Source organism: Pipistrellus hanaki (assembly GCF_964339955.1).
Source record: "Pipistrellus hanaki genome assembly, chromosome: 2".
NCBI lineage: Eukaryota > Metazoa > Chordata > Mammalia > Chiroptera > Vespertilionidae > Pipistrellus > Pipistrellus hanaki.
In genome coordinates, this window is record NC_140504.1 from 140898417 (window position 1) to 140911356 (window position 12940).

The following is a 12940-nucleotide window of genomic DNA, read 5'->3' on the forward strand; positions in this document are numbered from 1 at the left end:
TTGAGCTTATGTGTTTCCCATTGTAGGACAGTCAAGTCCCCTGAGGCTCACAGGGCCACTAAGAACCTTGTGGACAGTGTTAGGAAACTGCTGGGGCTGTGGGGAGAGTGAGGCTGCTTGCTTAGTGTGAGGCCCGATGCAAGGGCTTTGGTTGCATTTTTACTTGTAAGGCTCCATACAATCAAAAGATAGCGCTTCCTGTTCTCATTTTGCAGAAGGGAAAACTGAGGCTCAGAGAGGATCATGTCACAAAAGTGTCAGGTTGTAGAACCAGGATTAAACACCAAACAGAACCCAGTGGTTTGAAACTATTTTGATAATCTGATAACTCTTTAAGTCTCTCCAGAAGAAAAGTGGCCATATCCACACACACACACACACACACACACACACACATATATATATATATATACATATATATATATATATATATATATTTAAAAAAAAGTTTGCATATAATTTCAAGGCCCATCTACCCTCTGAAGTCCTGACCTGGGCTTTCAGCTCACAATCCATGCTCTATATCTGTCACTGAAGGAGACAGAAAGCCCATACATACCATATATGTGTAAGTACATATAATACTTTTCTAAATGTAGACCCTGAGTTTTGTAAGTTTAACTGAGTTAAAAAAAATCATTTCATAATGGAAACAAAAAGAAATATGACATGTAACATTCTAATTCAGTCTGTAAACATTTAAAGTGCAGTTTACAACCATGGAGCTTATCTGAAACCAGATCTTCTATTGAGACTCCTTCAACTATCCTGCAATAGCAAAGAACATAAACTTGTGTCTTTACTTACAGAATGGAAACAGTTTTGTTTGTTTGTTTTTTTCCTCTAGAGATGGCAAATACCGAGGTTGTTACAAATAGCGGTAGCTCTCAGCCGGAGGAAAATGGCTGCACGTTTAACCAGAACACATCTCCCTCCGAGGAGCTTCTATTGGAAGACCAGATGAGGCGAAAGCTCAAATTTTTTTTCATGAATCCTTGTGAGAAATTCTGGGCTCGAGGCAGAAAACCATGGAAACTTGTCATACAAATTATAAAACTTGCAATGGTGACTATCCAGGTGAGCACATCAGGTGAGAGGTTTGTTAAAAGCTTCTTTTAATAACAAAGAGGCCCATGGCTAGTGGTTTTTTGTTATTTTTAAATAAATAAATATATATATATATATATATATATATATATATATATATATTATTTTTTTGCAGAGAGGAAGAGAGAGGGATAGAGAGTTAGAAACATCGATGAGAGAGAATCATCGATAAACTGCCTCTTGCACACCCCCTACTGGGGATGTGCCAGCAACCAAGGTACATGCCCTTCACCGGAATCGAACTTGGGACCTTTCTACTGAGCCAAACCAGTTTCTGCCAGCCAGTGGTTTTTATAACTTTTAACTGCATTCATAATGGGGAACAATAAATAAGGAAACATGAAATCTTAAGCCCTTCTCTCTTAAATATTTGTGAAAGAAGACTTTAGGTTTTTTTTTTTCTTACCTTTTTCCTTTTCATCTTTTCTAAAGTTATCATTTCAGTCACATAATCTGATTAGTTTTCAGGAAAAGAAAATTTTAATATTTGGCTTCCAGTGGAGAGGTTTCTGAATCCACCTTGGAGCTAGCTGTTGTCCAATCAGAAGAGCCTTTTCCTTCCTAGTTAGTTTCCTGGGACTTTCTCTTCAGATACTTCAAGGGTTTCTGTAAGGCAAGTAACTTTGATTCTTTGTGATTATGGGAGTCCTGCAGTGGAAGAATCAGAGTAAACTAAAAAGGAGTAGCATAGGGAGTGAGTAAAATATGACACCTTGTTTTAGGAGATGTTAAGAATCTCATTTCCTTGGTTTTTCTTAACATTTTTTTTTTGGGGGGGGGATACAATTTTATGATTCTCTATTTATACTTGTGATATTCTCTTGTGTAGAAATGTTTTTCTGCTGCTGAGAGCAATTATCTTTCACTAAAATCTAATAGGCAAAAATAAAAGTAAACTTTAATAGGGGAAAAAGGTGTTTTATTAGTACTTTCTCTTTTTGGTGAAAACAACAACAACAACAAAAAAGAGTTGTTACAGGTTCCCAACAGCCTGTAACTAAATAAACAACTCATATTCAAGGAGAAAAATTATTTTAAATGCTGAAGTCACTAATCTTAACTGGTTATTGGGAACAAATGCTTAAGACTGTTAGAAGCTAAGGGGATTTCTACAATCATATGAAATTGGTAGAATTATTGCATTTGTTTTTCCATTGGTGAGAGTAACAATTTCTCTTTAAAGGTAAATGGTTGAACATAAATACTTTCTACTTGAAAGTGCTGTGTTTTGGGCTAAACATTGTATAGGCATCATCATGTTCAGTTCTTAAAACACATCAGAGAGAGTGTTATTCCCACTTCACAGACTAGAACACTGGGGCTTAGTGAGGTAAAATAGCCTATCATAGACAGGAAATGAAAAGCAGAACTGAAATTCAAACTCAGATTTAAAAAAATATATATTTTATTGATTTTACACAGAGAGGAATTGAGAGGGACAGAGAGTTAGAAACGTCGATGAAAGAGAAACACCGACCAGTTGCTTCCTGCACACCCCCCACTGGGGATGTGCCTGCAACCAAGGTACATGCCCTTGACCGGAATCAACCCGGGACTTTTCAGTCCGCAGGCCGACGCTCTATCCACTGAGCCAAACCCGTCCTGGTGTCAAACTCAGATTTATTCCCTCTAAGATTTATGATCTTAATTATTCCTTAATCTTTTAGGAAGCTTACCTAAGAGAGGTCAAGAGAAAAATTGACCAATAGTTTAGAATGTTAGGCTTGTCAGTAATAAACTTGTGAAAGATATTTAGGTAAGCTTTTGAAAGGAGCTGAGGTTTCTCAATTGAGATGTTTTTCTTAATTTATATCTGAGCAATCAAGCAAATATTACAGAAAGACAACTTTGCAATTAATCAATAAGGGTGACTTGGTAACAGATTCCTCTTCAAGGAAAAGAAGGTGGTATTTTTGTTAAGTTGGAGATGTTGTGTCTCGATAACAAAAGAAAGATGTGTACAATGATAGGTACCTTACTAAAGCTTTTCCCTTCCCCACTTCCTGGCTCAGTCTCTGAATTACAGCAGCTCTGTCTCAGCCTCCTGTCTGCCTCTAGGCCAGTAGGGACAAGGACAGTTGCCTTATCATTGTATCCTCAGTACCTAGCTCAGTACTGGCACATGGGAGGTCCTCATGTATTTGAATGAATTGATAAAAATGTGTTTGCAAATTCTCTGGAGGCTTTTTGGTCATCAACTTCAAAAGATGTGAAATCCCTGGAATATCAAACTGTCATCTTATTGGGATTTAAGTAGGACTTTGAAAAATAGTTTAAACTCTGAAGTCACTAATCTTAACTGGTTATTGGGAACAAATGCTTAAGATTGTTAGAAGAAAAGGGCTTCTACAATCATATGAAGTTGGTAGAATTCAAAGAGGCTCCTCAGTGATGAGGTTGAGTTAGGTGGAGAGAGGTGACAAGTGTAGGGTATAGGGCATACATTTATTGTACAAAGGGAGAAGGAAGGAGGAAAGCCTTGTCTATTCTATTTTCCCCCGATGAGAACCTGGGTTATGCAGCTTAGATTTAATCTGTTAGATGGCTCCAATTTTAACTATACACTTTTGGGTAATGGGACTTGGAAAATTTATTTAGCTTCTCTGAGCCTGTATGTACTCATCTTGTAAAATAGGTACATTAGGAACTATACTGTGGGATCAGAGTGAGGAAAGTAGCTGGAAAAGAGTAATGGCACATGGGTGCCCTGTGTTCCTCCCTTTTCCATCTACAATGCATCCTGCTTCATTCTGGGATCGAAGTCAGAATGTATGTTCTAAACTACATGCACATACTTTAGAAAGTTTACTTAAAAAATAAGTAAGGCCTTTATGACGTGTGTGTGTGTGTGTCTGTGTGTGTGTGTGGTGTATGAAATAGAGATAGATTGAGGTGGTTTTGGAGGGAAGAGAAGGTGAAAGAGACTTGGAGTAAAGTTACCATGACAGCTGTTCAGAAAACAACTTTTTTTTTTTTTTTTTTTTTTTTGCGTATGAACACCTGGTTTCATGTGGGCCAATCCTGCATGAACAGTAAGGATATGTTATATAAATATACTTTAATTTAGAGATAAGTTGAAAGAATATTTTTATATTGGGTCTTATTGTCACAGTTTTGGTAATTAGTTCTAGAAATACAGTTTGATTGTAGGACTTAGACTTATTTAAGATATTTCTTACATTATATGAAATACCTTCTTCAAGACCTTCTTGATGTCCTACAGAATTCAGTATCACACTCTTCTACTTGCTGTTCAGGCCCCTGCACCATTTCTTTTGCTAATATTTTTTCTCATTGTTCTTCTACTTGAATTATGTCCTTCCAAAGCGCTAACTTCTGGGCTACCTGCTCAGCTCCTCAAGTGTCCTTTGCCAAAGTTCTGCACACACTTCAGGGTTTCTATCATTCTTTCTTTAAGTGAACCTCCCGATTTTGTAGCCAAAAAGTGACCTTGCTGCTCGGAACAGCTGAAGAACTGATGAAGGACTTACCTGAATGCCTGAAGCTTTTGATGGGAGCAATGCCATAAATGAGATCAGACATTGAAAAAAAAAATGTTGAAAAGATGCAAAACCACTTCCTTTTACCTTACAACTAGAAATCTTTAAGGACAAACTAATTCATAGCTACCAAAGATTAATTTTCATGGAACATATTCAGGATTAATTAGACACTGAATGTTGAATAGATAAATTAATCATTATATGGAGACCTTTATTTTGATGCTTTTTTACCCTCTAACTTTTTCTTTTTTCCCCCTTAAGCTGGTCTATTTTGGGCTAAGTAACCAGATGGTGGTGGCTTTCAAGGAAGATAACACGATAGCATTCAAACACCTCTTCCTAAAAGAATATGTGAACCAACCAGATGACACATATGCAGTTTACACACAGAGTGATGTATACAATCAGATCATCTTCGCAGTGAACCAGGTAAATCAAGCGTCACTTTTTTTTTTTTTTTTAAATGCATAGATACATTAATGGAATTTACTTGGTTTTCCCCTCTCCGGGGTGCATGTGCATTCTTTACTTGGGAGAAAGAACAGACTGAAAAACAGTTAGCAATGTATGTAATAGAAACTGACATTCCGATGGAGAAGGCTGAATATTTCTGTAATGTATAAATGACATGTATAAAATTATTTTAAGATGTTTTTAAAATATTGCCAACAAACTTTTATAAAACTGTAAATTGAGAAGAGTTTTTGGTCAGAAACACAGAGGCAGAAACTTGAAAGACTTAATTAAAAGAATCAGAACTCAGGCTTGTAAGAGAGCCTCAAAGGTTTAAAATTATTAACCACGACACTGGTTGTAAGTAGTCATTAAGTCCTCAGAGCTTATAGTTTCAGAGGCCCTTAATACTTAATGATAATATTCACTTTGCAGAGTGTATATAGCAACCAAGATCTGAAAGTTCTCGTAAAATATAAGTAAGGCCTTTATGTCATGCATGACAATGATCTTATTGTGACACGGATTAACTATCAAAAAAGTAAGCTTGTTTTTCATCTAGATGAGTCAAATTCCTTTTCTGTGTTTGTAATCAATTTGTTTTTGCTATAAATAGTTCTTTCTTAAGACCCTAAATCTCTTATTTGGTAGTATCATTGACAGTGTTCTTTTTTTTTTTTTAAATCCTCCCCTGAGAATATTTTTCCATTGATTTTTAGACAGAGAGAGAAAGACAGATTGATGTGAGAGAAACACATGAGTTGGTTTCCTCCTGCATGAGCCCCCACCAGGGTCTTGTCAGGTACTTGTCCTTGACCAAAATTGAACCCTGGATCCTTAGGTCCACAGGCCTACGCTCTACCCACTGAGCCAAACGGGCTAGGGCCGAAAGTGTTCTTGAAGTCAGTATTTCCAACCTGGCTTTGTTTCAAAACTATTACAACTCTCCTTCAAACAATTGTTATAATGAAATCATGGCTCTTCATTATCTAGAGACAATTTCTTCACACTGAAATGATAAATTGCTAAGATGAGATATGTAATTATGACACCAAAGTTTTCTGTTAGCATTCCATGACAAGAATTGGCCCAATATCTACAGTAATAGAAGCTAGCTGTATAAGTTGTTAAACAGAATTATGTCCTACAATTTGTAAGGAATAATATATAATACTGGAAATATTCAGTTTTGAGATTTTTGTTTTAAGCTTATTAAGTTTCTCTAAAGCTACCTTAAACCAAATTGGTAGTTGTTTTGTTTTGTATGTTTTTTGGGCAGGGGGGATAGAGGCAAGAAGCACACAGTTCATTAAAATTCCTCCTAAAATGTATTTACCTTAATTAGTAGACTTAAACTTAGTTTTAAAAATATAGTACTGCTTACCCTGGGGCCAGCCTGGCTCAATGTTTGAGCATTGACCTATGAACCAGGAGGTCATGGTTTGATTCCCAGTCAGAGCACATGGCTGGATTGTGGGCTAACTCCTCAGTGTGGGGCATGTAGAACACAGCCAATCAATGATTCCCCTTCATGATTGATGTTTCTATCTCTCCCTCTTCCTTCCTCTCTGAAATTAATAAAAATATATTTATAAAAATACAGTACTATTTGGTATTCAGGCCATTCTATTTATCAGATTTCTACATTCTTTATAGAACTGCATATAGATTCCTTACTCTAATATGTAAGTAGAAAATAATTGGAGTGGTTTACCTTGGGCAAATGATTACTTTCCATCTTCCAAGCAACTAGCATGTATTTTTAGCTAAAGATAAAAATATCTTGATCATAATTTCCATGAATAACTAAAGTTTTGTGGTTACTGAGGTCAGTCCTTCTACATGGCTCCAGATAACTGAAAAGGGACAGTATGGACTGGTGTTAAAGAGGGAGCTTTGTTTGTTGTAAGGAGATATCCTGATAATTGAGATGATAGTTCCTAAGGAGAACTGACAGATGGGACGGTGGCTTCTTGATCTTAAAGGTATTTCCATGACTAATTAGTTATTCTGAAGGGATTAGCCCCCAGATGTCCTCTAAATAGACCATCTCTAAGCTCATTCTGATCCAATGCTGGTTATAGCATCACTTTTGTTTATTATATATGCTTATATATTTGAATGTCAGAACACTAGTTATTTTGTGGCTTTCCTCAACCACTTGTGGGCCATCTTTACTGGGTTCTTTTCTTTCATCTGCCCCTTACATTTGAGCAGTCTCCAGTGTAATGAGTGACATCCACAATGTCCTGTCCTCAACAGCCCTGCTCAGCTCCTGCAGACTCAAGCCTATGGCTTCTATTAGGGAGTTACTCCTTCTCCTATTTGTTCTTCCTCTTTTCCTGCTGCCTTCTGTTTTTCTACCATTATCATCTTTTCCAAAGAACCCTGCCTTCTCATGATGTGCCTGAAATAGATTAGTACCCTCAATATCTTTTACCTTTTTTTCACGTAAAGGACTTTTTATCTCTTATGCTCCCTCTTCTCTCCTGTCCCCCTTATGAAACTACCAATTTGGCTCAGAGTGGCTTTAGAAAGACTTAATTAATACACTATTTCCTTGAGTAGAAAATAAAAATCTCAAAATGTAATATCTCCAGCATTACACTATTTCCCCGCTATATATAGTACACAATGCTATTTAATAGTATGCTACTTTTATTATCAAAGATTTCTAATTTTTCCAATCTCAATGCCCTAATCACACATATTATCCTAATGGTTTCTGTGCATAGATTAGCTCTAGGAAGTGAAGAGCCACTGCAGCTTTATAATAATATTTTACCTCACCATTGGCTTGACACCTATTCCGGGCCTAATACTGTTCTAAAGCACTGGGGTTAGAGCAGTGGACTTGATAAATTCCTAGTTTTGTGGAATTTACATTCTAATGGAAAAGATGGCTTTTAAACAAGTTTAACCAAATTATTTGATTTCATATAGTGGTGAGTGCTATGAAGTAGAATAAAGTAGCATTAGGCATTAATAGTACAGGGCGGTCAGAAAAGGCCTCTCTGAGGACTGAAAGTGTGAGGAAGAACATTTCAGGCTGAAATGTTCATATATAATAAACAAAAGTGATGTTATAACCAGCACTGGCTCAGAATGAGCCTAGAGATTTACTCTAATACACACCAGCAAAGGCTAATGTTTATTCCCTTAACATTGTAGCATCAGTTATGTATCAGATATTGTTTTTGGTTCATCAATACAGTAGTGAACACATAGACAAAGTCAAGGAGGTCATATTCTAATAGGAAGAGATCAGCAATAAATACATAAATAAATCATCTGTCAGTTGGTTCTTCGTTTAAGGAAAAACAAACAGAAGAAGCAGGCAGGGTGAAAGGGTGGAGATGGTCAGGGAAGGCTTCTCTGAGAAGGTGATACAGGTGAGTAGAGAGTAGACAAAAGAGTGGTGAGGCAGCCCGTGAAGATCTCAAGGAAGAAGCTTCCAGGGAGAAGGAGCAGAGTCTCAAACAGGTTCATGCTTAGGTGTCACTATTCTAAGGGTTTTATGTGTCTTAAATCACTTACTTTTTGTGATTGTAGTAAGGAAATATTTGTAACAGTCCTATGATTTCTTTACAAAGACAAGTCTGTGGTGAGAGTCTGGATTGGAAGCAGGAAAGTCAGGTAAACCAGATGGGACATGATGGAGGAGTGGTCCAGGGCGACAGCAGTGTAGGTAATGAGAAGTGGTCAGGTTTGGGATATAATCAGAAAGTAATGCGTGATTTTCTGATGGATTAGAAATGGAGTAGGAGAGAAGAAGACTAAAGGATCATTTCCAAGACTTGCCTGGAAGGTGATTGACTTATGGAGTTGTTTGTGGAGAAGAAAAGTATTGCAGAAAGAGACAATTTTAGCTGTTTGTCCATCTGTGATTAAGCTTTCTCTTAGAAACCATAGGTAGATTGCTACCCACTTGTTTATGGAGTTTGGTGGAGAGGGCAGGGCTGGAGAAATAAATGTGGATGTCATCAGCATATAGATGGTACAAAGCATGGGACTGGCTGAGATCACCCATGGAGAGAATGTGGTTAAAGAGGTTGAAGACTGAATGCAAGGTACCTTGAGATGCAGAGGCTGGGAAGAGGGGATTCAGCTAAGGAGACTGAGAAGAAGCAGCCTGGGTCCCAGAAGACAAGTGAAGAGAGTATCCCACGAAGGGGAAAGCACTCACCTGCATCACGCACCAGAGAGAAGTTAAGTTAGGCGAGCCCTGACAACCAGGCATGAAGCACTGAGAACTGGGAACTAAGTGTCGGATTTGGTAACATGCTCCTCCACAAGGCCAGCTCAGAATCAATTCCATGGGCCCATATCATCAATGATTCCCTTCAATGGTCACAGCATGTTCACATGCATCCTTTAGTAGAATTATTTATAATACCTGTGCCTATCCCATTAAATTATTAATTCCAAGAGACAGATACCATATCCTTATCTTTGGATCACTAAATGTGCCATGTTACATTGTTCAAAATAAGCTCTAAACCCCTTCGTTTTGTGTTTTTTATTCACAGAAATCCACCTTGTGGACACTTATTCCAAGATACCATGTGATTCTCATTTATAAAAGTCACATTTTGTTTTATAGGATTCACCAGGATAGTGGAATATTGCAATGAAAATGACTAAGCTATATTCTTATGAAGATAAATATTAAAAACATATTTTTTAAGTAAAACGTTTTGATGGTTAGCCTGGAACAACTTTATCCCCCTTCCAGTACTGCAGTAGTGGAGCAAAACTCTGACCATACAGGATGTAGGTCTAAGATAAAATAAATTTTTATCCACACTCTACGTAAAAGCCAGTTTCTAGAACATAGTTCTTTAAAGGAGGAAAGGAGATTATGCCATTTAAACCTTTAATTTTAAAGATAAGGAACTAGAAGCTCAGAAAAGTTTGTGATTTACCTGAGGTCATGGATTTGACACCTGAGCTCAGAACTCAAGTCCTTGAGTGCTCTTAGCCCCTCTGCTTGCTGCCTGGGGGCACAGTCCATGCCACGCACCCTGTGTGTCAGTGGGAGGGTCTCCACCCAGAGCAGAGGTGGGACCTGCCAGTTTCAAAGGCAGGAAGGGAGCGGGATCATGGCTTCACTTCTGTCCTGGCTGGCATCCCCACTTTCTGTTTCTTTTTTCGGTTGAAGTACTTGCAGCTACGCAACATCTCGATCGGGAACCATGCTTACGAGGATAAGGGCTCGGAACAGTCTGGCATGGCGATCTGTCAGTACTTCTACAAGCAAGGAAACATCTGTCCTGGAAACGATACCTTTGACATTGATCCCCAGATTGAAACTGGTAATGCTCTTCTATAAGCTGGACCTTCCACTTTTGATTCCTTGATTTATATTTTAAATCAGTAATTTCATCTCTGAAAACGTTGATTTGGTCTGTGCTAATAGGTCATCTGATAAACCATATAAAAGTTGTGTGTCAGTTAGATACTGTCCCAAGGTTTATTATTATTATTATTATTATTACCATTTTATGGAAGACTACAGTGTGGCACAGAGAGGTAAGTGATCAGCTCAAGGTAGAGCTAATACGAGGCAGAGCTGAAACCTGACCCAGGCTGTCCAGGCCCTTACGCACTATATTCCACTGCCTCTCACGCTGGATCAGCTAATTAAATAGGCAGATACTTTCCTTACAAGAAATTATGCTGCACACTCTTGATGTGTGTCCAGCTCCCTCCCTTTACTAGCATCTCACTATTCAGTATCTATGGGGGTGAAGTGGGGGTTAGGCTGGGATAGGAATGAGAACCAGAATTTAGAAGAGCACAGCTTATTCTTAGGAGCAAAGTGTTATTTGCAAGTTGTGCCTGAAACATTAGCTCAGGACTAAATGTTAAAAAATAGGTATTAATCTTATTTATCAATGTCACCTCTGTCATTTAATAAAAAGAATAAGATATTTGAATGCTTTCCTCAGTATTGACTGGGACTTTTTTTTTAAAAAAGAGGAATAGTAACATAGTACTGATTCGTAAAAACCTTCTAAGATGCAGTTTTCCTTTCAAAATGCTTATTGAGGAAAAATAGTCAACACATAATATTAGACAAGTAGATCCTTTATGCTTAGAAATTCTTTTTTTCTTTGACACTTCAAGTGCTTCAAACCTGTTTAGATACAATGAAGAAAAGAAAAGGGGTCGGGGGAGGAAGGTCTCCAAGTTTAGGTTTAAAGGCCAGGAGGGAAGATAGCATTCTATAGGAGACTAATGAGATCGAGTTCAGAACTTTTTCCACTCCCACCCACTGCAGAAATGTAGCCACTTATGTCTTAAAAACAAATAGTCATTGTAAGTATAGATGTCTAGCCTTTAAAATCTTAATTCAGAAAAGTACTAGAATCTGAATATTTAGTTTTGAATCTGAATATTTTAGTTTTGAAAATCTTCCCAAGATGTAGTTTTATTTATTTTGGCCACAATATTATGTTTTGTTCCTGTCTGTGGCAGAATGTTTCTCCGTGGAGCCAGATGACACTTTTTACATTGGAACACCGGAGGAAAATAAACTCAACCTAACACTGGACTTTCACAGGTGAGGGAGGCAGGCGGAGTGCGACTTCTGTCTGTGAGTGGGTATTCACTGCACTGAGGTCTCTTCTGTTTTCTAGACTCCTAACTGTGGAGCTAACCTTTAAACTGAAGGCCATCAATCTGCAGACTATTCGTCATCACGAGCTCCCTGACTGTTACGACTTCACTCTGACTGTAAGAATGGGCTGGTCCGGTTTGGTTCCCATCTGGAGAAGCATGTTTTACCTAGATACATGTTCCATCTACTTGCATTTAGGCATGATCAAATATCTAGGATGTTTAGGCTTGAATGTGCCTAAGGGGGGCATTGAAACAGCTAGCTCTATCTTGTTACAATAACTTGTTCACTTGTTAATTAGCTTTCTTTTGTACTTCAGCCTAAGTCCTATGAGGGCAGGAACCTTGTCTTGTTCATTGTTGTGTCTTTAGTACCAAGGCAAGTGTCTGGCACAGGGTAGGTGTTCAAATACAAAAGGAGAAGACTTTGTAGCGTCTAGCAGTCCGTGGCTGTGTGCTTAAGTCCTTGGCAAGGGTTCTTGCTGAGTTTCCTTGCCATGAATGGATGTTTGTAACCTTTGGGTTATTGCTCACAGTGCCTTCCTTGTGCTGCCTCTGAATGTTCTGGTGAGTTTCTCCCCCTTCAGCCCACCCTATCACTTCCATGTTCTCCACACACAGTTGTAAATGGAGCTATTAATGCTCTCTAGAGAGCATAAGACGCCTCTCATGTGAGTCTGGCACCTCACGAGGATCAGAGTCAGTAACCCAAGGCTGGCTGGTCATATGCAGGAAAGCGTTTTATACAACTTGCGGTCATCTGATACAAATTCTGTTACTTTGGCAGTAGTCTTTGTCAAAAGCTATTTTCTCAGTTCTCAAATAATTGGCTGTAAGAAATCAAGCTCTCACAGCGTGGAGAGACCTGGAGAGTATCATGCTAAGTGAGATAAGTCAGTTAGAAAAAGATAAGTATCACATGATCTCACTCATCTGTATAATCTAAATAACAAAATAAACGGATGTACAGAGTGGGTTGAGAGACATGGATGCATGGAACAGAGTGTGGAATCTCACAGGGAAGGTGGGGGAGGGCTGGAGGGTGGGAGGTAATCAATCAAAGACCTTGTATGCACATGTGCATGGCCCATGGACACAGACAGTAGGGTGCTGAAGACCTGGGGTTGGGGGCAGGGGCAGGCTGAAGGGGGTCTAAGTGGGGGAAAAAAGGGACATAGGTAATACTTTCAACAATAAAGAATTATTTAAAAAAATCAAGTTCTCAGAGAATGAGGTTTAAAAATGTTCAGAACATA

The 12940-nt window shown here is 38.3% G+C and overlaps 2 protein-coding genes across 6 annotated transcripts in view; one reads left to right on the forward strand and one right to left on the reverse strand.

Moving 5' to 3' along the window:
* The window catches only part of DNASE2B (deoxyribonuclease 2 beta), a 684289-nt gene that overhangs the window by 201680 nt on the left and 469669 nt on the right, over positions 1-12940 (reverse strand). The window lies entirely within an intron of this gene.
* Positions 1-12940, forward strand: part of MCOLN3 (mucolipin TRP cation channel 3) — a 29086-nt gene that overhangs the window by 2793 nt on the left and 13353 nt on the right. For all 3 annotated transcript variants that reach the window (XR_014794169.1, XR_014794170.1, XM_084874427.1), the window contains exons 2-6: positions 848-1077; positions 4872-5039; positions 10225-10378; positions 11544-11628; positions 11705-11801. Coding sequence is in view for 1 of the 3 variants with exons in the window: in XM_084874427.1 (XP_084730553.1) it covers positions 848-1077; positions 4872-5039; positions 10225-10378; positions 11544-11628; positions 11705-11801 (734 nt within the window). In the remaining 2 variants the exon portion in view is untranslated. The remainder of the gene's footprint in view (positions 1-847; positions 1078-4871; positions 5040-10224; positions 10379-11543; positions 11629-11704; positions 11802-12940) is intronic.